We start from the raw sequence: 23,865 nt of genomic DNA on the forward strand, positions 1-23,865 counted from the left end.
ACTTCTTTACTCTAGAAAATTGTAGTGAAAATATAAGCACAAAATATCGTACGTAATGAATCTAAACCTAACACCTATGTCGTTGGACTCCTTTTCCTTTTTGACTCTTTACCATTTGCTTACTAGAAAAAATAAGAAAGAGCTTTAAGTGAAAAATTTGCTCTTGCTGCAATGCTCTGCCAATGACCTTAAACCTTGTTGCATTATTCATATTGGAATGAACATTGACAACATTTACACTGTTTGCAGGGGTAAAGAGGAAACTGCTTTTATATTTTTATTTACTGTCTTATTGCTACATGTTACTGGCAAAACCGCAGCTCCAATTTTGACCCTCAGAATACTATAGACATCCATTGGCTAGATTGACCGAAGAACTTGCATCTCTCTACCTGTAGAATTTGCATCTCCAATTGCAGGACTGCCTCACTTGTCATTGCCTCATCCCCGTTCACTCTTGTTGCGTATGTACGTATATATCATTCCAAGACATGCAGCACTTGATCTTCTTATGTTCAGGCATATGGAACTTTGGCTCTCTTGGAATGGTGGGATCTTTTGTTGACCTAATGTAAACCAACAAATTTCCTATTTAGAAGTAATGCTTAATTAAAGCTTGTATATTCCTATTAGAAGCAGCAAACTTCTGTAAGGTACATACATAAAGTAAAGTTGGACACTGACTACCTTCTAGGAATGAAAGGTCTGTCAAAGTAGGGCATTGGTTGAGCTTTTGGAACAAGTTCCTTCCTCAGCCTCCTAATTTCTTCTTCCTCGGCCATCTAGAAAAAGTAATAAAAAAAACAATATAACAAGCATGTAAGTGCAAAAAACCGTATAAGTAATTTCATCCCAGAAAATTTGCTTGGCTCACCTTCTGTAGTCTCTCTCTTTCCATCTTGTATTGTTCAATAAGGCTCAATTTTTCTGCCACCTGAACCATGGAGAAACCACGAACATAAGGTACTGTGCCTCTAAACGAGTAACAAAAGAGTCATGCAAAGACGGCCATTTAGGGCCAGAAGTGCCTGCTCGGGTCCCGTCCTCTATATGAGTAACGAAAGAGTAATGAAAGAGTCATGCAAGCATTTCACATGCTTTCCTAATGAAACATAACGTCGAACAAGATTTAAGAAACTAGCACTTTCACTAAGAAATTTTCTTGGGTCCTCACTCCTCTTATTGGTGCACTTGCTTTGAGAATCTCTTTACAAGGACATACATAACATTACATGTTTCATAAGAAATATTCTCGATGAGAAAGAAAATCCAGATATTCATAATAGCAATTTGTACGAAATTAAGGCTGTCCTTTCACTGAGCGAAATTTATTTAGGTTAATGATAGACCGAAGTCAAGAAACAATAAACAAAGTTTACCTGATGATCAAAATCAGCACGTTCAACTGCCCTAATGTCACTGTGCAGCACCAGATCAACTGGCCTTGTGCTCTCTTTTACAGGAGGCTTTGGCAAAAACTGAAAAGTTGAAAACAGAGTAATACAGTTTTCGTTTCGTAACAGGCTGAAGTATAATCCCAAGTGCAAAAGATTTATGCATAGTGAGAGAGGTAATAACATGAACTTCAATAACATTTTGCTTTAATTTCTCTTTGATTTTGGTTCAAAGGAGTCCAGTCTCCAAAATACGAGATCAACAACGTGCCCTTTTAAAGTTCCCGGCATAGTTAATTTTGATAAGTTTTACATCAATCCATTCACATCGAAATTCCTTAATGGTTGGAAATGATAATAGTGAAAAGCTTACGCTACCTCTGGCTCATCTGTTGTCCATGGAAGGCCTTGTGCAATTGGTATCCGCTGTTTCTCCTCTTCCTCTGCCATTTGTTGCACCTTCTTTAAAAACTCTTCCTCCTTACATTTTCCCCTTTCCTGCAGCAATAGCCAATCTAAGTAACTCCTTAAAGTCATCTGATAAATGATTAATTGGATTCGATATGACATCCTAAACTGAAAAAGCAGATGCTGATGCATCTCAATGCTGAAGGAACACAATTAACTAGTGGATCAAAGATTAGGTCCCAGTATTAGTGATCAGGGAACAATAACCATTACAAATATCAACAGAGGAATTTCAACAACTACTACTATGCCTCAACCCCAAGCAAGTGGGTGTCAGCTCTATGAATCCTCGACAGAAGCCCATATACCAATTAGTTTCTCGAACACTAGAAGTTCACTACATTTTCTACTAGCATATAAATCTCTCACAAGATTCAAAAAGTCCTAGCCAAAATTGGAGCTAAAGAAAACGTACTAACATAACTAAAACTTAATCTCAACTTATTGTTATCACCTATATAGATCTTTTTCTTCCGTTGTGCACTATTTAACAACCAATATTCTGATTTTCTTTTAGCCATAGGATTAAATCCATTTTTCAGTGTCCACTCTGTGTATATCTATCTGCGGTAGCAGCTAGCGCATCTCAACCAAATATATTGCAACTGCATATTTGCTCATAGTTGCACAAGAAGCAATCATTTAACCAAGACTGGATCAAGAAAACACACAACTCACGAACCTCAGTTCTAAGTTTGAAGGGCTTTTGGGAGGTCGCTCTATGCTGCGTTCTCTTCCGGTTTCTTCTAGCAAATGTGCCTGATGATTCAGCGCCCTGCAGCATCAAGAATGAAAATAAGAGTATAGAGATCAACATGATTTCCTCTTCATCTAACAATGATTGATAATAAAAATATTCTTACATTGTGTCTGCCCCTTCGACCACCACCTGAAGTCCTGCTTGAAATACTGAAGCTATGAAAAGAAAACATGATCTATTTTCAGCACTCAAATGAGGAATAAATGCACAACCAACAAGCAAAAGTTACATCTCAATCCTAAACTAATAGGAATCAGTTATATAAATCCACAAAATACAAGCTCAGTTAAAGGAAGAGGGTTGCAATAGGTTGACAACTAACTTAAAGTTTCAAAAACTAACCTTCCGTGGCTGCTATCCAATGAGGAGGCACGACGCGAATCCAAGCCTAAACTCTTAGAGGTGAGGAAAAAATCCGATGGACAGAACGAAGAAGAAGACACTTGTGTCTCGGGAATATTGGGAGGCTGTAAGCCAGGCAATGCCCAGTTCTGTTCCTTGCAACAATCTTCTGCTACAGTTTCATCTTTTTCCCCTTTCTCCTCCTCGCACTCTTTTGTTTTTGGCATCGAAAGAAGTTTCTCGAAAGCCTTAACTAAATGCAACACTTTTCCTGATTCAGGTACACTTTGTCTAGCTTCTTCCAACAATCTTTCCCTTCTCCTTTTTATTGTCCCACTACTCATTTCACCCAACCCCACGTCTTCCTTTGCTCTTTCTGCCAATTCATCTGTTACACAACAATCACCCAATTCAACTAATTCAGCCTCGGAAACTGAAACAGGAATTGTAACCTCCTCGTCTACTTTCACGTTCAGTTTTTGAGTCAATGACTCGTTACTCATTCCTTCTCCATTGCCAATTTCAGCACTATTTTCCTTATCGAAATTCTCGATTTCACTTTCTTTGTGTTCATTTCCACCGCGATTCATGAAAAACTCTTCTTGAGAAGCCCTGAGGCTCTCATATGCAACACAAAGGCACTTCTTTTTCTCACCACCACCAGCCTTATTACACTTACAACAAGGCACCGCAGGATTCATATTATCACTATTACACTTGTTCTTCTTAGCGATCACAAACTTCCTTTGACGAATTTTGTTTTTGGGAGAAGGCGAAGCCAATTGATTTGCGTTAGGGTTTCTGGATACTGAATTTTGAGGTTTCTTCGCCGATTTTGCCATTGATGGTGATTTAGAAGATTTTGACAAACAAGGACTGTGTTGTTCCACATTGGGGTTCAAATTCTCTGAATTTTTGGAGCATTTTTTAGGCGTAAGCCTAGTGGATTTGCCGTTTGAATCCATCAAAAGAGCAATGTGATTGTTGCTTAAGAGTTGATCAGAGTTAGGGTTTTTGTCGTATTGCTGATTGGCTAGGGTTTTTTTCTGCTTGTTGCATTCAGTGATCACAGGGAAGGGAGAAAAAAGATGAATCGGTGAGCTTTAGTCGCTTCTGGATTTTGTAACGGCTAGTTTTTTTGGTGGGCTTGGTTTTGGAGCGTTGGATTAGCTTTTTAAAATAGTTTTGCAAATTGAACCATTTACCTCTTAATTAATTTAACTGATTGGGAAGGTAGGATGGTACGAGGTTGTGGTTATGGCTAATTAGCCATGATCATGTTTATTCCGTCACAAAAAAAAATACCACTTTTTATCCCATGTGTCAAAGGAAAAAAACAAAAATAGGACACCATCCTCAATTCTTCACTGTATAAATTCCTCAATTATGATAATGAAAAAACTTACTGAATTATTTGTCCTCAATAAGATAATTCAGATATATAAAGTTTATTTAAAGACACTTATCATGCAACAATACAAGTGTCGTGCAGCTAGGCGAAACAACCCGAATGTTGCACCCTAGATGGCGAAAGTCCAGTAGCCGAAAGCATCACTATCTTAGGCTCTGACCGCGTGCCTATTGAAGAATGAGTCGGCGGCTCATAGGCAGTGGCTTGTTTAAGAGAACCCAATGGAGCCGTAGCGAAAGCGAGTCACCCCTATTTCGCTGTCCAGGGAGCTGTTGACTAATGACCTAAAAAATGCGTGACGTTTGGGAAGCATGAGCAACCCTTCGCGCACGAGATAGCAATGACAGGAAATTGACCGGTCGGAGTCGAGTGATCTCAGGGGTTTAGGGGTACGAATATATTTTCTTGATAATGACATCACTTTAATCATTTCTCGCACAAGCTGTTGAGCTTTCGGATAATTTGAAGTATCGTAGTTAAATAGCCATAATGACATATTGTTGAAGATTTGCTTCAGTTACTGGTGTAATTTTTTAACATAATAAGCTGCTTAGTTTTAGGATGAATCTACTTTTTAAAATTCAAAATTTCTGTTAAATATTTTTGGTTTGTTGAGATGTTTTAGCTTTTTTGAATTCTTGTTAGATTTTCTGCAAATTATACTTTCAAATTGGCTATTTAAAGTTCTCTATGCTTAATAAAAAAATAGAGACATTTTCAATCAATACTTTAAATATTTTTTGCTGCCACATCATTTAAAAAAACTAATAGTGCTATCAAGAGCATCATTGCTCTTACGGGATCTGTGAGTTCTTCCGAAGAACCATTTTCAAATTATTTTTAACCAATATCAAATTTAAACTCTTTTTCAAACATGGCAAGCAACAGTCTCTCTTTGAATACCCTACAAACTTTCACCAGTGAAAACTATCAAATTTGGTCAGTGAAAATGAAATCATATCTTGAAGCCTATGATCTTTGGGAAGTTGCAATGGAAGATAGACTATTACAACTGCTCCCTGCAAATCCTATGCTTGCCTAAATTAAAAACATTCAGAAGAGAAAATCAAAAAATATAAAGTAAAATTGTGATTCAAAATTCAGTTGCAGAATCAATTTTTTCTAAAATATAATGTAAACAAAAGAAGCTTGGGAAAAGCTTAAAAAGGAGTACCAAAAAATACCTGTTGTTTTATTTTCCAATTATTTTAAAATTTACTTCAGTTACTGTTGCAATTCTTTAACATAATAAGTTGCTTAGTTTTAGGATGAATTTACTTTTTAAAATTTAAATTTCTGTTAGATTTTTCTGGTTTGTTGAGATATTTTACCTTTTTTGAATTCCTATTATGCAAAATTTCTGTAGATTATGTTTTCAAGTTGGCTATTTAAAGCCCTCTATATTTAATAAAAAAAGTAGAATCATTTTCAATCAATATTTTAAATCTTTTTTTGCTGCCCCGTTATTTTTTAAAAAAACCAACACAGATGATCGGTGACAGGTCATTGGAGCCCCACGTTATCGTTATGGCTAATTATCTCTTTAAGACACACTCCCATTTTTGTCGTTAGGTTTGTCCTTATGGGTATTTACAACTCAATCATTCCATGGTACTTTGTTTCATGTTCATCCTTGTCTAAACTTGTAGGTGTTCCAATTGATTTGGCATCGTTCATCCCAAACTTTTGAATTAATTACTTCGTATACTTGGCTTGGCAGATAAATATCCCATTTTCTGGAGTCCAAGAAAGAATGTCAGCTCTCCTAATAATTAGCCGCTCCTTGCCAACATTACTCCAGCTCGTTTTACCTCTTACTAATTCATTTTCATTTTCAAACATATACCTCCTTTTTTCACTTTAAGGTTATCAACTTGCTGTCCCTTCATTCCTCCACGAAGAGTATGCTTACTCTTTTGAAACGTTGTTTAGTCTTTGAACTCCTCAGCTAGGTTGGAAATTGTTTCCTTATGCATACCAGGTCTCAAATGCACCTTTCGAATTCAGTCTTTCTTGCGGTCTTTTGTGTCTTTGGTGAGTTTATAGAATTCCTTACTTGATTAGTTTGCTGCCCAACGGAAACAATGCTAAAGCATACACAGGCTAGAATTTCTTTACACCAAAAGCTCAAACCAGTTTTGAGCAGAAACTCTCACTACAAATACAAGAAAGGTAAACAAGTTTTGGCAATCTACATATGGGACAATTTACCGGGGAATGCGTTAAGACCATTAACTGTACTGCTACTATGAGCAGCAACTTTCCTCTGATACGGAGTTCGCCCTCTTCATTCAGCTAAAATTTCGAGAGTAAATGACAATATGTACAAGTTTTGCTTCATCTCATATTTCCTTTTTATATCTTCGAAAGGCCATTCTAGGACCAAGAGCACTGCCTCTCAAGGTTTTATGTGACCACGAGCTCTTCCAAGAGCTCCCCTTACCCCAGCTACTTTTATCGCCTTTATAGTCTCACTGAGTTGTTCCCAGAGGTTTACTCCTCCATTTTCTGCAAATAACATTAAAACATAGTCAATATATAGTTATGAAATTCAACACCCAATGAATTTATAATGCAGTAATGACTAATCAATGTGTTTGTTTTCCACGGGTCACTTCCACAAACAGTCAATTTTTTTGTGTGGGAGTCAAATTATAATGGCTCATATGGAAAGGAAACTACCTTGGATTTAATGAAATCCCCTCCAACTAACTCCGCTATATAAGCAGTGGAATAACAATGATAATTACCTATAGTTGGGCCATCAGTTTTCTTATCACTAGCGCTTAGAACTGGATTTGATTCGTTTGTAGCAGGACTTGCACTGGGCCGACCAGAAAGTCCTGCTACAGAGTCTGAAATACCATTTTTGACAAGGCGAGCTTCAAGAAGTGATGAAAAATCTATCTGCGAAAAGACGACAATTTCACTCAGCTCAAGTACCTCTACAAATAGAGTCATCTCGATGCATCTTACTAGAAGAAACTTGAGATAACCAAATATAGTTGATTTCCTTATTTAGTACTAACTTTTTTGTTTTATGTTAGCTTAAACTCGTATATATAGGAGAAATCTTAAATGGTTTATGACCATTTCCAATGAGGATTCTTCCCAACTCACGGATTCCTTTATGGTGCAACTTAGAGCTAATCATACATTAACCCTTAGGTGCACAAAGCATCATGCTTTCACGAAGGGTACCGGGGAAGGGCCGCACCCCAAGGGGGGACGTTCGGGATGAAGCCAATCAAAAAAAAAAAAGGAAAATTCGATTTGGATAATAGCTTTTCTTATGACACAAGATTGTTCTGTTCCGGGACTGTCATATTGGGGGAAAAAATACATTAACCCTTAGGTAACATAAGTAAAGTGTAGCTCGGTGCACAAAGCATCATGCTTTCACGAAGGGTACCGGGGAAGGGCCGCACCCCAAGGGGTGTGTCATATTGGGGGAAAAAACGAAGGCTTTCTGAGTGGTCATTTAGGGGCCTTGTTAGCGACCCATCATTCTTCCCTAAGCAGTCAGAGTCTGATCAAGCGAGCAAGAGATAGAGGAATCCTCGCTCATAGATGTGAATTGAAAAAGCACTGAATTTTTTTTTTAATTAGGTTCTATAGTCCAGTCCCTATCCCTGGTAAGGTCTAATTGTTATCCGTATGTCTTGTTTTGACCGGGGAAGGTGAACTTTGCAAAAGTGCTTATTCGGTTGGGAAGAATAGGACTTCCGACAGTTTCAGCTATTGTCGATACTATTAGTCTTCTCGTTACTTACTAGAAAAATCCCATCAAGAGAGATTGATTCGACGAACTATACTTCAACTAAAGTTTATATAAAGTAAAGTTTCACTAATGGGAACTAATGGGAACAAAGAGGTACAACAAGTGTACACAAAAGGGCAACAACAACAACTTTGCCTCAGTCTCAAACAAGTTGGGGTCGCCATCCACATCAAATTCACAGAATCCAAAAATATCAAAAAGTTGATTCAGATCTCCCATCTCCTTATCCTTACACCAAAGTTGGAGACTCTGTAAACATATCCTTTCCCTATTTAGAAGTAATGTAAGCTTGTATATTCTTATTAGAAGAAGCAACATTTTGTAAGGTACCATAAAGTTAAGTTGGAGACTGATTACCTTCTAGGAATGAAAGGTCTGTCAAAGTAGGGCATTGGTTGAGCTTTTGGAACAAGTTCCTTTCTCAGCCTCCTAATTTCTTCTTCCTCGGCCATCTAGAAGAAGTAATCAAACAAGATAACATGAATGTAAGTGCAAAAATACATATACGTAATTTAATCCCAGAATATTTGCTTGCTTACCTTCTGTAGTCTCTCTCTTTCCATCTTGTATTGTTCAATAAAGCTCAATTTATCTGCCACCTGATGCAACCATGGAGAAACCACGAACATAAGGTACTGTGCCTCTAAATGAGTAATGAAGAGTCATGCAAAGACAGCCATTTAGGGCCAGAAGTGCCTGCCTAGGTCCTGAATGAAAGAGTCATGCAAGCATTTCACATGCTTTCCTAATGAAACATAACCTCGAACAAAATTTTAGAACTAGCACTTTCACTTGAAGAAATTTGCTGGGGTCCTCACTCCTCTTATTGGAGCACTTGCTTTGAGAATCTCTTTGCAAGGACATACATAACATTTACATGTTTCATATGAAATATTCTCGATGAGAAAAAAAAAATTAGATACTCATGGCAGCATTTTATACGAAATTAAAGCTGCCCTTTCACTGAGAAATTAATTAGGTTAATGCATGACCGAAGTCAGTAAAGAATAAACAAAGTTTACCTGATGGTCAAACTCAGCACGTTCAACTGCCCTAATGTCACTGTGCAGCACCAGATCAACAGGCCTTGTGCTCTCTTTTACAGGAGGCTTTGGCAAACACTGAAAAGTTGAAAACGGAGTAATTCAGTTTTCTTTTCGTAACAGGCTTAAGTATAATCTGAAGTGCAAAAGATTTGTGCATAGTGAGAGAGGTAATAACATGAACTTCAATAACATTTTGCTTTAATTTCTCTTTGATTTTGGTTCAAAAGAGTCCAGTCTCCAAAATATGAGATCAACAAGATGCATTCCCTTTTAAGTTTCCGGCATAGTTAAACAAGATAATTTTTACATCAATCCATTCACATCGAAAGTCCTTAATGGTTGGAAATGACAATAGTGAAAAGCTTACGCTACCTCTGGCTCATCTGTTGTCCATGGAAGGCCTTGTGCAATTGGTATCCGCTGTTTCTCCTCTTCCTCCGCCATTTGTTGCACCTTCTCTAAAAATTCTTCCTCCTTACATTTTCCCCTTTCCTGCAGGCAATAGCCAATCTAAGCAACTCCTTAAGTAAACAGGTAAATGATTAATTGGATTCGACATGACATCCTAAACTGAAAAAGCAGATACTGATGCATCTCAATGCTGAAGGGACACAATTAACTAGTGGATCAAAGAATAGGTCCACTATTAGTGATCAGGGAACAATGACCATTACAAATATCAACAGAGGGATTTCAACAACTACTATGACTCAACCCCAAGCAGCAAGTGGGTGTCAGCTCCATGAATCCTCGACATCCATCTCACTCCATTTAATCCCATCTCGGTCCAATATTATACTCAATAATTAGTTTCTCTAACACTAGAAGTTCACCACATTTTCTACTAGCATATAAATCTCTAACAAGACCAAAAAAATCCTAGCCAAAATTGGACCTAAAGTAAACGCACTAACATGACTAAAAATTAATCTCAACTTATTGTTATCACCTATATAGATTTTTTTTTCTTCCGTTGTGCACTACTTAATGACCAACATTCTGATTTTCTTTTAGCAAAATAGGATTCAATCCATCTTTCAGTGTCCACTCTGTGTATATCACTTTTTGCGGTAGCAGCCAGTGCATGTCGACCAAATACATTGCAACTGAATATTTGGTCATAGTTGCACAAGAAGCAATCAATTAACCAAGATTAGATCAAGCAAATACACAACTCACGAACCTCAGTTCTAAGTTTGAAGGGCTTTTGTGAGGTCGCTTTGAGCTGCCTTCTCTTCCCATTTCTTCTAGTATATGTGCCTGATGATTCAGCGCTCTGCAGCATTGAGAATGAAAATAAGAGTATAGAGATCAACATGATTTCCTCTCCATCCTAACAATGATTGATAATAAGACTATCCTTACATTGTGTCTGCTCCTTCGACCACCACCTGAAGTCCTGCTTGAAATACTGAAGCTATGAAAAGGAAAAAAATGATCTATTTCCAGCACTCAAATGAGGAATAAATGCACAACCAACAAACAAAAGTTACATCTCAATCCTAAACTAATAGGAATCAGTTATATAAATCCACTAAATGAAGAGGGTTGCAATCAGTTGACAACTAACTTAAAGTTTCAACTACTAACCTTCTGTGGCTGCTATCCAATGAGGAGGCACGACGCGAATCCAAGCCTAAACTCTCATAGGTGAGGAAAAAATCCGATGGACAAAACGAAGAAGAAGACATCTCTGTCGCAGGAATCTTAGGAGGTTGTAAGCCAGGCAATGCCCTTTTTTGTCCCGTTCCAGAATCTTCGGTTTCCTTTTCCCCTTCACACTCCTTAGTTTTTGGTATCGAAAGAAGCTTCTCAAAAGCCTTAACTAAATGCATCACTTTTCCTGATTCAGATACACTTTGTCTTGCTTCTTCCAACATCCTCCTCTTTATAGTTCCACCACTCACTTCACCCAAACCCACATCCTCGTTTGCCCTTTCCACCATTTCATCAGCCACACAACGACCATCCAATTCAACTAATTCACCCAATTCAATGTTTTGAGTCAATGACTGGTTACTCATTCCTTCTCCATTGCCAATTTCAGGGCTATTTACATTATCCAACTTCTTGATTTCACTTTCTTCGTGTTCATTTCCACCGCGATTCTTGAAAAACTCTTCTTGAGAAGCCCTGAGGCTCTCATAAGCAACACAAAGGCACTTCTTTTTCTCACCACCACCCGCCTTATTACACTTACTACAAGCCACTGAAGGGTTAAAATTATCACTATCACACTTGTTCTTCTTTGCGATCACAAACTTCCTTTGGCGAATTTTGTTTTTGGGAGAAGGCGAAACCAATTGATTTGCGTTAGGGTTTCTGGATACTGAATTTTGGGGTTTTTTCGCTGATTTCGCCATTGATGGTGATTTAGAAGATTTTGGCAGATAAGGACTGTGTTGTTCCACATTGGGGTTCATATTTTCTGAATTTTTGGAGCATTTTTTAGGCGTAAGTCTAATGGATTTGTCGTTTGAATCCATCAAAAGAGGAATGTGATTGTTGCTGAAAAAGTTGATCGGAGTTGGGGATTTTGTTGTATTGTGGATTTGCTAGGGTATTTTTTCTGCTTGTAGCATTAAAGTGAATGGAGAAAAAAGATGAACCAGTGAGCTTTAGACGCTTCTGGCTTGGTAACGGCTATTTTTTTAATTTTTTTATATTTTTTTTGGTGGTGGGCTTGGTTTTAAATAGTTTTGCAAATTGCACCATTTAATTTAACTGATTGGGAAGGTAGGTTGAACCGGTGAGCTATGGACGCTTCTGGCTTTCGTAACGGCTAGTTTTTTTTTTTTTTTTTTTTTTTGTGGGCTCAATTTAGGTTGTTGGATTAGCTTTTTTTAAATAGTTTTGCAAATTGGACCATTTAATTTAACTGATTGGGAAAGCTAATTAGCCATGATCATGTTAATCCCGGCCGTCACAAAAAAAAAAAACACTTTTTAACCAATGTATAAAAGGGAAAAAAGAAGAAGAGGAAGTACCTTAATTGGGGCATCATCCTCAATTTTTCACTATATAAATTCCTGAATTATGATAGCGTTAAAACTTACTCATATCAATTATTTGTCCTGAATAAATTTATTTAACTCATATCAATTATTTAACTTACTCATATATATATTGACATTACTTTACGTCCCCGCGTGGCCATAGATTTTGCCAAGTTTTTTTTAATTTTTTTTTTAGCAAAACATATTTGTTCATAGATTTTATCCATATTTTGGCGGATTTTGAAAATTTTATTTTCAAATCCCAAAACTAGCTCTAGATCTGTTTTTGGCCCAAAACATCACTGTTTGATTTTGTAACAATTTCAAAAATTACCTCAAACTTTTGGATTTTATAAAAAAATCAAGTCTATTATGACCCAACTAACCACAAGCTAATTACTATCATTTTCTTTTGAACTGATGAATCTTGTAATATTATTGCAATTTGACGAATTATAGTGGCTAGTAATTGTGTTATTAGCAATTGATATTAAAATATCATGTTATGGTTTTAAGATAGTGCATTACGTAGTTCATTATAAAAATAATATTTTTGTACTAAACTTATCTATGTTCAGGACTATGATTTGTGATAATGATACTGAATGACATCGATGAAGGTTCTGCATATACAGGATTAGCAAGTTTGTTTGTTTGGTATTGTCGGATATTTTTTATAGTTTTAGAACTTATGGGTATAAGTCAAATTTTCATGTTTTTTCAAAAAAAAAAAAAATGAAATACTCTTTTAAAAAATTATGTCCAAACAGATTTTCATCTTCAAACCAAACTTCACCAAAATTAAATTTTTTAAAACAAATTTAAAAATCTATGGCCAAAAGCTAGCTATATCTCTCGCACAAGCACAATATGAGCTTTCGGATAATTTGACGTATCGCAGTTGTATAGTCATAATGACATATATATGACCGGTGAGAGATGATTGGAGCCCAAGGTTATCGTTATGGCTAATTATCTCTTTACGACTCTCTCTCATTTTTGTCATTACGTTGTCCTTATGGCTAATTAGCTATTTACAACTCACTGAATAATCTTTGGTTTAATCGCTCCTTGCTTTACAACATTACTCCAGCTCGTTTTACCTCTTACTAGCTCACTTTATTTTTTAAACATTACCTCTCTTTTTCCCCCACTTTATTCAGTATGATTACTCTTCTGAAACATTCTTTAGTCTTCAATGCATACCAGGTCTCAAATGCTTTTATAAGATTCCATTGTTCTTTTCTAGTATAATCCTTGTTCCTCGTTCTGGAATTCCTTACTTTATTAGTTTGCTGCCCAACTCTTGGCTATCACATCCCCTTTTCATTGAGTTGACTCAATGCTAGGAAAAAGCATACACAAGCTAGAATTTCTTTACACCAAAAGCTCAAACCCGTTTTGGAAAGAAACTTGCAGTACAGCACAAGAAAAGTAAACAAGTTTTCGGCAAGCTACATATGGAACATTTTTACAAATGGATAGACTTACAGATAACACTAGCCACAGGGCAACGCGTTAAGACCACTAACTTGCTGCAACTATAAGCAGCAACTTTCCCCAGATACCTGCCAAAGCGGTGTTCGCCCTCTTCATTCAGCTAAAATTCCGAGAGTGAATAACAATATGTACAAGTTTTGCTTCATCTCATATTTCCTCTTTAGATCTTCGAAAGGCCATTCTAGGAAGGTTCTATGTGACCATGAGCGCTCCCCAGAGATCCCCTTACCCCACCTACTTTTAATATGTTACTGTCCCATCTTCGCCTTTATAGTCTCACTCAGTTGTTCCCAGAGGTTTACTCCATTTTCTGCAAATAACATTAAAGCATAGTCAACATCTAGTTAGGAAATTCAACAACCAACGAATTTATAATTCACTAATGGCTAATCATCAAAGGAGTTGGCAGAAAGCATCGTCTCACATCTTTATGAACAGAATGTTCTTGTTTTCCACAGGTCAATTCCACAAATAGCCTTTTTTTTTATAGGTAGAAACAGTCAAATTATAATGGCTCATATGAAAAGGAAAACTAACTTGGATCTAATGAAATCCCCTCCAACTCCGCTATATAAGCAGTGGAATAACAAAAATATCTACCTATAGCTGGGCCATCAGTTTTCTTATCACTAGCGCTTAGAACTGGATTTGATTCGTTTGTAGCAGGACTTTCACTGGGCCAACCAGATAGTCCTGCTACAGAGTCTGAAGTACCATTTTTGACAAGGTGAGCTTCAAGAAGTGACGAAAAATCTATCTGCGAAAAGACGCAGTTTACTAATCCAATTAGCATTAAGATCAGAGATTGCACTAAACACGATAATACATAGAGATCCACTCACGCAAAGGATATAAATTCAAGTTCACTCAGCACAAGTACCTCTACAAATAGAGTTATCTCTATGCATCTTACTAGAAACAACTTGAGATAACCAAATATAGTTGATTTCCTTATTTAATACTAACTTTTTTCTTTCATGTAGCTCAAACTCCTATATAAAGGAGAAATCTTAAATGGTTCATGACCATTTCCAGTGAGGATTCTTCCCCACTCCCGGATTCCTTTATGGCGCAACTTAGAGCTAATCATACACTAACCCCTAGATACAACAATAACAACAACAACCCAGTAAAATTCCACTAATGGGGTTTGAGGAGGGTAGTGTGTATGCAGACCTTACCCCTACCCCGAAGGAGTCGAGAGGATGTTTCCGAAAGACTCTCGGCTCAAGAAAACAAAAAGACAAAAGGAAGGCAATATTAGTATCACCACATACATCATAGGAAAAATAGGAACAACATTAAATTCAGAAGAAAGATGCAAAACAAAAGTGATAGATAGTAAATAAGCCATGCATTAAAAAACGTAATAGTAAGACACAATATTGCCAATAGCTATCTTAGACAAAAATCCTACCAGACTAGTCTCATAAAGGTACGAAGTAAGGTAAGACTCAACTACCTCGTAACCTACAACCCTAATACTCGATGGCAACATTTTCCTATCAAGTATCATGTCCTCGGAAATCTAAAGCCTCGCCATATCCTGTCTGATCACCTCTCCCCAACACTTCTTAGGCCGCCCTCTACCTCTTCTCGTGCCCTCCACAACCAGCCGCTCACACCTCCTTACCGGGGCATCTGAGCTTCTCCTTTGGACATGCCCGAACCATCTGAGTCTCACTTCCCGCATCTTGTCATCAATGGGAGCCACGTACACCTTCTCCCGAATATCATCATTCCTAATCTTATCCATCCTAGTGTGTCCGCACATCCACCTCAACATCCTCATACTTTCATCTTCTGGATATGTGAGTTCTTAACAGGCCAACACTCGGCCCCATACATCATGACCGGTCTAATCACCGCTTTATAAAACTTACCTTTGAGTATTGGTGGCACTCACTTGTCACATAGGACTCCAGATGCTAACCTCCACTTCATCCATCCTACCCTAATACGGTTTGTGACATCATCGTCGATCTCCCCTCCCCCCTAGATAACCGACCCAAGGTACTTGAAGCTGCCTCTACTTGGGATAGCATGTGATTCAAGCCTCACATCCGCGCCCCCTTCCTCCGGCTCAGCGCTGAACTTACACTAACCCCTAGATAACGTAAAGCATATTAACATCTCCTTACTTTCTTTCTTTCTTTCTTTTTTCTTTTTTGTGGATAAAGTAAAGTTTCATTAATGGGTACCAAGAGATACAACAAGTGTACACAAAAGGAGCAACAACAACTTTGCCTCAATTCCAAACAAGGTGGGGTCGGCATCTACATCAAATTCATAGAATCCAAAATATCAAAAAGTTGATTCAGATCTTCCATCTCCTTATCCTTACACCAAAAGAAAAAACTCTGTAAACATGTGTCTTTCACATGACAGGGCTGCTGCTTTTTTTTCCTTCAAAACATCTTGTATTTCTTCCAACCAAATAGTCCACATAATGCATAAAGATACTGTGTTTGCCATCTGTTTTCTCCTTATATTAGCATCTCTTATTGTTAAGCTTGGATGGTGAATCTCAAAATGACATTCTAGAAAAATTCTTTACTTGACAACTCTACTATTGGTGTCTAGAATTCTTGCTTTGATTTATTTATAGAAATTCAAGAGAAATTAGTAGGCAGAACATCATAATACAAACTATGGCCAAACCTACCTCTTGCACTTGATCCTGCTGCAAAGCTTGATCTGCATCAACCAGAAGATTTTTAGACTCTAGAGTTCTTCCATATTAAAGAATGCAATCTGACACCATAGTGAAAGAAGTGGTTAACCCAAATTAATATTTTAAAACTGGTAGGAAAGTCTTCCACCTGAAAAGTTGGGAGGGAGAGACAGAGAGTACGACAGAGAAGGGGGGAAAACAGATAACTGAGTCATAAATAAACGAACAACCTGGAACAACTTCATCCTCCACATCACTGTGTTGACCTGGTTTTCCACACAAAGTGCTTTTTTCATTTGTCTGCTCTTGTCTGTTTGTATTTCTACCCTTATCTTCTTCGCGCAATTTCTTCCAATGTAGCTACATGTGAGACAGTGCTTTGTCAACACAAATGAGACTAGGCAGAAGAATTGAAACATTTGTGTTAGTCTGATTACTCACAAGTCCCTTTGGTTGGCCAATCACTTCTTGATTTTTAGCTTTATTTTGCTGTTGCTTCCAATTCCCCTGCAGAGTCTATGATATAAGTTTCCAATACATGAAGCAGAAGCAAAAGTGATAGAAGTACTTCTGGGTATCTCACTACTCACACGTCCCCTTGGTCTTCCATCAGTCTCACCATCAACATGCCACTTTGAATGCAGTTTACCAGCTCTTCTTCCAGCATTAGCCTGCAATTCCTTCCCGTTTTGCTGTAAAATTGCACCGAGCAAATATAATACCTCATGGAAATAATAGCTGGCAAATCTGCATCTTATAATAACTTACAGGTCCCTCTGATTCGGAAGCTGCATGCTGCTTGTAAATTTTGATCATTTCTCGCAACCATTGTCTTTTCGCATATTGTCTCCGAGCACTTCTACTAGGGCCCTGACAGAAAGAAGAATCAATATCTGAGCACTAAAAGAGCTTTAAGCAAATCTTCCGAAGGAAAATTGAAAAAAGCGATTCGCACTTATATTTAAGTGAAACTATTTGTAAGACAGACTATCTAGTAGTATGAGTAGAAGAACTATACTAGCCAACAAATCTGATACGCACTATAACATCTGATCATGTCAGGTGAGTTTGTGACAAGAACAAATGTCACTTTCAAGTAACACCTAATATAGTGGATATGCCATATTAATCTACAAAGCTTCACACAATCTTCTGAAATAGCTCCACCAACTAAAGGACTATTTGCTGCCAATTTCTCAATTAAATGATAAAAGTTGTAATAATATACCTTTTTAACACCCTCAGGCTTGGGGGTTGCCTCCACATTCTCCATGCCTTTCTCTTGAACCTTGTTATTTCTATAGAAACAGAAGAAATGTTCAGTAACCTAACAAGATATTGGACATCTCTGCATGCATAAAAACAGAACAAGATGCACTTCGAAATGCCTAAGTCATCAGAAGAGATATTACAACTTTAAATATAAATTTTCCGGGATCTTGCACTTTTTATCAATAAGATTAACTTATCAAGCCACGCAAGCAAATATCAGATTAGGGGCAAATTACTTGAATTCATTATGGAGAAAATAAATTCAAGATTTTCACTAGCAGAAGATGGACAAAGATAAACTTAAGACTCTTACAAGATGCCCAAAAAGGAAAGATGGGGTATTCAGGCTATCATCCAATGCGGCTCTAATGTTGTATTATTTCTTACTATCTTGTTCCATATGTTCAAACACCAAAATCCATACTCCATACAAGAGGCGAGCAACACTTAACTGAGACACAAAAACTAGCAAAGAAAATACATGGGCAAAGAAATACACACCGAAATGGAAACAAGACAAGAAACCCCTTCAATGATTGATCCCAAAATGGTGGCAGTGGAAAGGATTAAATCCTCAACTAAGTGGTTCTGCGGGAAGGAATGTACCCTAAGTAATGACCACAGTAAGGCTTCCAAAGCAAATACACCAAGAAATTGGCAGAAACTGACCAAGTAAAGCAATATTAAACTAAAATAAACTGTAATCACTCAAAGAATGAGATTACAGATATCAATAGCGTACCTCTTCATGCCGGAAATGCTGTCACTAACCTTGCTACTTTCAGCACTTCCTTTGTTATTATCCACATCTTTGCTATCCGGATCGGCTACCTTCTTTTGCTTGCAAAGACTCTTCTTGCTTGTGAGATCTTGTTGAGCTTTCTTGGTCTGTTCATCAACCTCCTTTGCAACTTCAGAATAATGCTTCTTCTTCCTGAAGAAGAGAGATTCAAGAAATCAATTGTGAGCCTTACAAATTAAAGCCAAAGTATGGGCAAATCAGAATCACCAAACAAGTAATGAAGAAATACTTCGAGCTAGGAAGTGTTTCCGATGCCTTTCTTTTCTTTGAGATCACATTACAACCCAAAGCATTTTCCAGATGTGCACTAGTCTGTTTTACTGGGTCAGCTCCTTCTTCCTTGTCTTCATACTCATCTTCGGGCTCTTCACTTTCATAACCTCCAGATTCATTGTCAAACTCCTCCTCATTTGCCAACAGCAATTGTCCCGTGTTTACTGGTTGCTTCTCAACAATTCTGATATTCTCAGCTATATTAGGCGTATCATTTCCTTGAATGGCTAAAACACCTCCTTTCTTCTTCACACTAGTGTACAAGTTTTGAAAACATAATTTTTATGAATAATAGTAATAATAATAACGATGATATTAATAGATGACAAAGCGGCAATTAAGCAAAACCTGACTGTAGAATTATCCTTCAAGATACAAGTTGATTCAAAAGGGGGCAAGACAAAGCCATCCATCTGCAAGTATATGACAAGAAAGTGAGCCAGTACTTAAATAATGTGATGTCAGCTGCAAGAGAATAGAAATGTTAATTCGCAGCCAGAGATACTTTATATATCCAGGCTCGATCAACAAATGTAACAAACCAAGCACCAAAGGATGTGGCCTAGTGGTTAATGAAAGACCACGAGACACTGGAATTTCACCCCCATCAGTAAAACAAAAAAGGTGCTTACTCCGTTTTAATATATGTGAACCTATTTGACTGGGTATGAAGTTTAAGTAAAAAATGAAGACCTTTAAAACTTGTAATCTTAGACATGACATAACATTTGGGTGCATATAAGGCTTTTGAAACTTATGGTCTTAAACATGTCATAACATCTTTATGGCTATAAAAGTTTATTATTAAGAGTAAGATAGGAAGTTTAAGTTAAATTGAATCCAAATTTAGCAGGGGGTCATTCTTTTTGTAACCGACTAATAAGGAAATAGGGTCATAGAGGAAGTAGGTGATTTCACCATCTGCCTACACCTCAGTGGGAAAAATTAGCAGTACGTAGGTGCTCAATGAAATAGAGAAAGTAGCTAATAAACAATGCTGAAGAACACTTTTAGGTGTTAGAACCTTATTTTATAAATTAGGTGTTTGGACCAAAGTGTTGAAGCTGATAATAAGCAGGAACACAAAGCAAAAAGTAGACGCCGGAACTAAGCAACAAAAAGCAGTAATTGAATCAACAAGAAATTGAAGGAAACACTATCCCAAAATTAAAAAGAAATAAAAAAAAGTCATGAAACATACAGAGAGGAGAAGGCCATGAGGACAAGAGTGATGGAGCTGAAAAGTGTGAAGAACAGAAGAGGAGAGGTCAGAGATGGTTCTGTGCTGTTGGGGTTTGAGAAGGAACCAACTATGGCTCAGACCCTCTGATTTCTCCTGTAATTCGCTGAGAATGTGCCGCTCCTTGAATATCAATCGAACCCTTACGCTCTCCCCCATAAGCTTTCTCCGACTACAACCCTTGCAAGTCTTTTGGGGTTTTCCGGCATAGTAAACTATACTGATAGTAGCTGAATATAGTAGTGTTCGCTTCCTCGAAGGTGATGACGTGCCAAGCATTTGTTATTTTGGTTCCTGTCACTTGTATCTTGCTTTAAAACTCAACTAATTTAACAATGTTACGAAAATATTATACTCCGGATGTTTATTTATTATTCGAGATTATCAATTTAGTAATATATTAAAGTTTATATGCAAGCAGTTAAGCAATTCAATAAAATGATTTGCAACAACTTTTTATTAAACATGCAGATTATGAATAGTTCATGCAAACAACTTACAAGTAGCTCAAAAAAAGTGTCACAACTGCTTCATGAAAAGCCTTGCAGTTGTTTCTTGCCTTGCAGCTGCTTTCTTTCTTCTATAATAGAAGAGATCTCAGTTCATTATATATATCGGTTTGAAGTTGAGTAATATACTAGTCTCTCTGTCTCTTCTATACTTATCTTAGATTAATTTAATTTATAGTCTTTATTTTATAACACGTTATCAACACGACACTCTGTCATCTCAAGCAAATACTTTAAAAATATCAAAGGTACGAACTTCTTTTTTTTAAATAATGTTAAATGTTTCTTAACTTGAATTTGCAACCCTAGATATATCGGGCAAAAGCTACATATCTTGGGTGCTTGATGCTGAAATTCATCTTGATGTGATGGGTCTGGCAGACACAATCAAGGATTAAAAATAGGCATCAAACCACGACCGTGTCAAAGCAATGATATTTTTACGCCATCACATTGATGAAGGCTTGACAATGAAATTTCACTGTTAAAGATCCAATTATACTGTGGAATAATTTGAAATATAGATATAACCACCTGGAAATGGTCGTTCTTTCACAAGCACGTTATGATTGGACTCATTTAAGGCTACAAGCTAACTCTTCTGTGTTTTGAATTATTTTCCAACTAAAATTATGTGGCGATAATCTTACTGATCATGATATGGTGGAGAAAACTTTCACCACCTTTTATGCCTCGAATATGCTCCCGTAGCAGCAATATTGAGAGATGAGATTCATAAAGTATTCTGAACTTATCTCACATCTTCTTGTGGTCGAGCAACATAATGAGCTATTAATAAAAAATCATGAAAGTCGACCTACTGATTTTTGTCCATTCCTTGAAGTGGATGAGAAGAACTTCCACCAAGCTAAGCGTGGAAGAGGTCATTGCCGTGGCCGGGAAGAAACTTTAATCATGGTAGTTATAATGTACCAAAGAATCCTCCTCACCACCAGCAATGGAAAAGGAAGGAACAAAAGCATGAAGAGGTGCAAATAACAAATACAGAAAATACATGTTATAGATATGGAGGAAAATGACACTGGTCACGTACCTGTCGTACGACAAAGCACTTTGTTGAGCTTTATCAAGCCTCCCTAAGGAAGATAGACAAAAATACTGAGGCTAATTTTATTTCTGAAGATAATGTTGACTTCATGGATTTGCATGTAGCTGATTTCTTTGTACTCCCAAAAGGAAAAACATGTCATGTGATCAGTGATGAATATGTAGAAATTTAAATATTTTAATTTTTGTTGTTTGTATTAGATAGTGTGGTCATGTAATTTTTGTAAATAAATAAACGTCATGCTTTGATAATGATATTTACTATAATATTTATTTTATTCTAAAGATTATTGATAAACCTCAAATTATGTTTGGATCAAAGATCAATAATAAAGATATATGTGTAATTAATAGTGGAACAACTCATGCCATATTCAAAGATCAGAAATACTTTTCATATTTGCATAGGGAAAAGGAAAATATTTCTATAATTTCTGGTAATATAAATTTGACTGAAGGCTCTAAAAGGGAAAAAAAACTTATTATAAACAATGTATTTTCTCTTCCAAGTCTCGAAGACACTTATTTAGTTTTGTGGATATCCGCCATAATAGGTATCATGTTGAAACGATGGCTGAAATAAATGTGAAATATCTTTGTATTACAAATAATATTTCGGGCCAGAAGTACATTGTAGGAAAGTCACTAACTTTATCTTATGGCTAATACTATTCAAAGACTAGTACAGTTGAAACACACTTTATCGTAAACTAAAAGTTTACTTATTCAAATACTTTTGTGCTTTGACATGGTCGCTTGGGCCATCCTGGATCAATAATGATGAGATGAATTATTGAAAATTTGAGTGGGCATCCATTAAAGAACATAAAGATTCTTACAAATGATGAATTTTCTTGTGATGCTTGTTATCAAGGCAAAATGATCACTAGACCATCACCAATGAAGGTTGGTGTAACGCCCCAACCGGTCATTTTGTGTGATTGCGCCTCGTTACCCCCTTTTGATGCTTCAAACATGCATGTTTATGATTTTATAACTTGTGGGATTGGTTAGATTCGTTCCAAGAAGCTTTCGGATTGATTTGTACACTTTGATTCTTCGCATTCGACCTCTTGATGGTCATGTCAACTTTCTCAACTAATCCAAACTCAAATCACAACACCTATATCCACTGGTAGAAAAGAAAGCCTTCACACAACATCATAAGGATCACACACCCGTAAATTACCCCTGTAGACATGTGATTTTTGACCCTCCACAAGATTTTTTATATTTTAGCATGTAAATATTTAATTTAGACCTAATATCGTTATTTCAACTAATTTTGACTCTTTTACTTATTTTATTATAAGAAATTAAAAATTACAAAAAAATAGTTTCGTTAATGTTCTGTAGCCATACTATTTTACTATGATTTTATTTTTATATAATCTTGAAAAAATATCAAAATAGTCTCATAATATAAGACTGTTTATTTTAGTTAATAAGGATTAATTTTACATTTTTATGGTATTATTTTAGAAAAGAAATTAATTTTTTGTCCAAATTGCAAGAAGTATAGAATTAAAAGCCAAGTTTAGCCCAATTCACCAAGCCCAATCTTCTTAGCCCATTACCCCACCCTAATGGCTAAGACCTAGCCCAACTTCCCCCTTTCTCTAAAAACATTAACTCATCAGATTTTGACATAAGAAAACAAGGCCTAAGGAGACTAAAATCAACCTAGACCTAAAGACCCTAGGACCTAGAGCAACCTTCAGTGGAAAAAATACAAAAAAAAGAAGAAGATAGAGACAGGACCCGCCGCAACATACAGACCCCTCCCTTCCTCACGTCTTCATCTTCTCGACACCCCTTGGCCTCATCTTCTTCATAGCCCCCCACCCCAAAGGACCCTCTATCGAAGACCTATACACACATAGAGAAGAAATACGCCGCAATATGGGGAGCTTCAGATTTTTTCTTCAAAAAAAGACCTAAGCTACAAATGCTAAGGACCTAAGAAGAGAAGGCATCAACCGTTTTCACCATACACGACCCCTTCCCCATCGACTTTTTTTATTCTTCATAGAACCCATAGAACAGAACCCTAGCAAGTGAACAGACTCAGCCATTTCCCTTCTTCTTTTTGGAGTACAAGACCTGAACCTAGAAATCCCTACTAAGGAAAACCAGCGACAACCCCAAAAACCAAACCCTTCCCTCATCAGCTTGGTCACACAATGACCCTTCCACTAGACACCCACAGTCACTCACACGCACAGAAACAAGGACGAGTGGAAAATAAGAGGAGCAAAATTCGAGGTTCTAGGTTTTAGTTTTCGGTCAAAAAGTCTATTTTTAGGCTTATTGTTCTTTCTCGTTGGAT

General features: G+C 36.9%; 3 protein-coding genes across 8 annotated transcripts; all 3 read right to left on the minus strand.

Annotated features, from left to right (window-relative positions):
• Positions 1 to 245: 245 nt before the first annotated feature.
• On the minus strand, positions 246 to 4,059 carry LOC104242805 (microtubule-destabilizing protein 60-like). The gene is made up of 8 exons (XM_009797891.2): positions 2,965 to 4,059; positions 2,726 to 2,777; positions 2,545 to 2,637; positions 1,773 to 1,892; positions 1,380 to 1,478; positions 875 to 934; positions 688 to 782; positions 246 to 566 (listed from the first exon to the last, which is right to left on the minus strand). Exons 1-8 carry the CDS (start codon positions 3,927 to 3,929, stop codon positions 452 to 454), a joined length of 1,599 nt encoding a protein of 532 aa, XP_009796193.1. The 5' UTR covers positions 3,930 to 4,059; the 3' UTR covers positions 246 to 451.
• A 2,735-nt stretch (positions 4,060 to 6,794) lies between these two features.
• LOC104242804 (microtubule-destabilizing protein 60-like) lies at positions 6,795 to 11,854 on the minus strand. Of its 4 annotated transcripts, XR_715075.2 has the most exons (9): positions 10,793 to 11,854; positions 10,568 to 10,619; positions 10,386 to 10,478; positions 9,575 to 9,694; positions 9,179 to 9,277; positions 8,696 to 8,755; positions 8,514 to 8,608; positions 7,126 to 7,282; positions 6,799 to 6,883 (listed from the first exon to the last, which is right to left on the minus strand). XR_715075.2 is itself a non-coding variant. In XM_009797890.2 (8 exons), the coding sequence occupies exons 1-8, from the start codon at positions 11,686 to 11,688 to the stop codon at positions 6,847 to 6,849; spliced, it is 1,434 nt and encodes a 477-aa protein (XP_009796192.1). In that variant the 5' UTR covers positions 11,689 to 11,854; the 3' UTR covers positions 6,795 to 6,846. The 4 variants fall into 4 exon arrangements, 3 of the variants coding, with proteins under 3 accessions (XP_009796192.1, XP_009796191.1, XP_009796190.1); XM_009797890.2 differs by lacking the exon at positions 7,126 to 7,282 and having other exon boundaries at positions 6,795 to 6,883; positions 10,568 to 10,601; XM_009797889.2 differs by lacking the exon at positions 7,126 to 7,282 and having other exon boundaries at positions 6,795 to 6,883; positions 10,568 to 10,613.
• A 1,702-nt stretch (positions 11,855 to 13,556) lies between these two features.
• LOC104242803 (coilin-like) lies at positions 13,557 to 20,277 on the minus strand. Of its 3 annotated transcripts, none has more exons than XR_011405490.1 (11): positions 19,921 to 20,277; positions 19,068 to 19,132; positions 18,676 to 18,972; positions 18,387 to 18,578; positions 17,601 to 17,670; positions 17,141 to 17,242; positions 16,963 to 17,064; positions 16,814 to 16,879; positions 16,603 to 16,732; positions 16,364 to 16,452; positions 13,557 to 14,008 (listed from the first exon to the last, which is right to left on the minus strand). XR_011405490.1 is itself a non-coding variant. In XM_070168208.1 (11 exons), exons 1-11 carry the CDS (start codon positions 20,236 to 20,238, stop codon positions 13,997 to 13,999), a joined length of 1,365 nt encoding a protein of 454 aa, XP_070024309.1. In that variant the 5' UTR covers positions 20,239 to 20,277; the 3' UTR covers positions 13,557 to 13,996. The 3 variants fall into 3 exon arrangements, 2 of the variants coding, with proteins under 2 accessions (XP_070024309.1, XP_009796188.1); XM_070168208.1 differs by having other exon boundaries at positions 16,364 to 16,395; positions 16,963 to 17,043; XM_009797886.2 differs by having other exon boundaries at positions 16,364 to 16,395.
• Positions 20,278 to 23,865: the final 3,588 nt, after the last annotated feature.

The sequence above is a fragment of the Nicotiana sylvestris genome, chromosome 2 (genome assembly GCF_000393655.2).
Source record: "Nicotiana sylvestris chromosome 2, ASM39365v2, whole genome shotgun sequence".
NCBI classification, from domain to species: domain Eukaryota; kingdom Viridiplantae; phylum Streptophyta; class Magnoliopsida; order Solanales; family Solanaceae; genus Nicotiana; species Nicotiana sylvestris.

Excerpts from the sequence above, each read along its gene's own strand:
- LOC104242805 (XM_009797891.2), bottom strand. The coding sequence starts at position 3,929 with ATGGATTCAAACGGCAAATCCACTAGGCTTACGCCTAAAAAATGCTCC. Across the intron at positions 935-1,379 it reads GTGCTGATTTTGATCATCAG|GTGGCAGAAAAATTGAGCCT; the intron begins GTAAACTTTGTT and ends TCCATGGTTCAG. Across the intron at positions 567-687 it reads AGACCTTTCATTCCTAGAAG|GTCAACAAAAGATCCCACCA; the intron begins GTAGTCAGTGTC and ends GGTTTACATTAG.
- LOC104242803 (XM_009797886.2), bottom strand. The coding sequence starts at position 20,238 with ATGCTTGGCACGTCATCACCTTCGAGGAAGCGAACACTACTATATTCA. Across the intron at positions 17,065-17,140 it reads CTTCCGAATCAGAGGGACCT|CAAAACGGGAAGGAATTGCA; the intron begins GTAAGTTATTAT and ends GCAATTTTACAG. Across the intron at positions 16,396-16,602 it reads GGAGGATGAAGTTGTTCCAG|ATCAAGCTTTGCAGCAGGAT; the intron begins GTTGTTCGTTTA and ends TGGTTGATGCAG.
- LOC104242804 (XM_009797888.2), bottom strand. The coding sequence starts at position 11,688 with ATGGATTCAAACGACAAATCCATTAGACTTACGCCTAAAAAATGCTCC. Across the intron at positions 10,479-10,567 it reads GTCGAAGGAGCAGACACAAT|AGCGCTGAATCATCAGGCAC; the intron begins GTAAGGATAGTC and ends TCAATGCTGCAG. Across the intron at positions 8,756-9,178 it reads GTGCTGAGTTTGACCATCAG|GTGGCAGATAAATTGAGCTT; the intron begins GTAAACTTTGTT and ends TGGTTGCATCAG.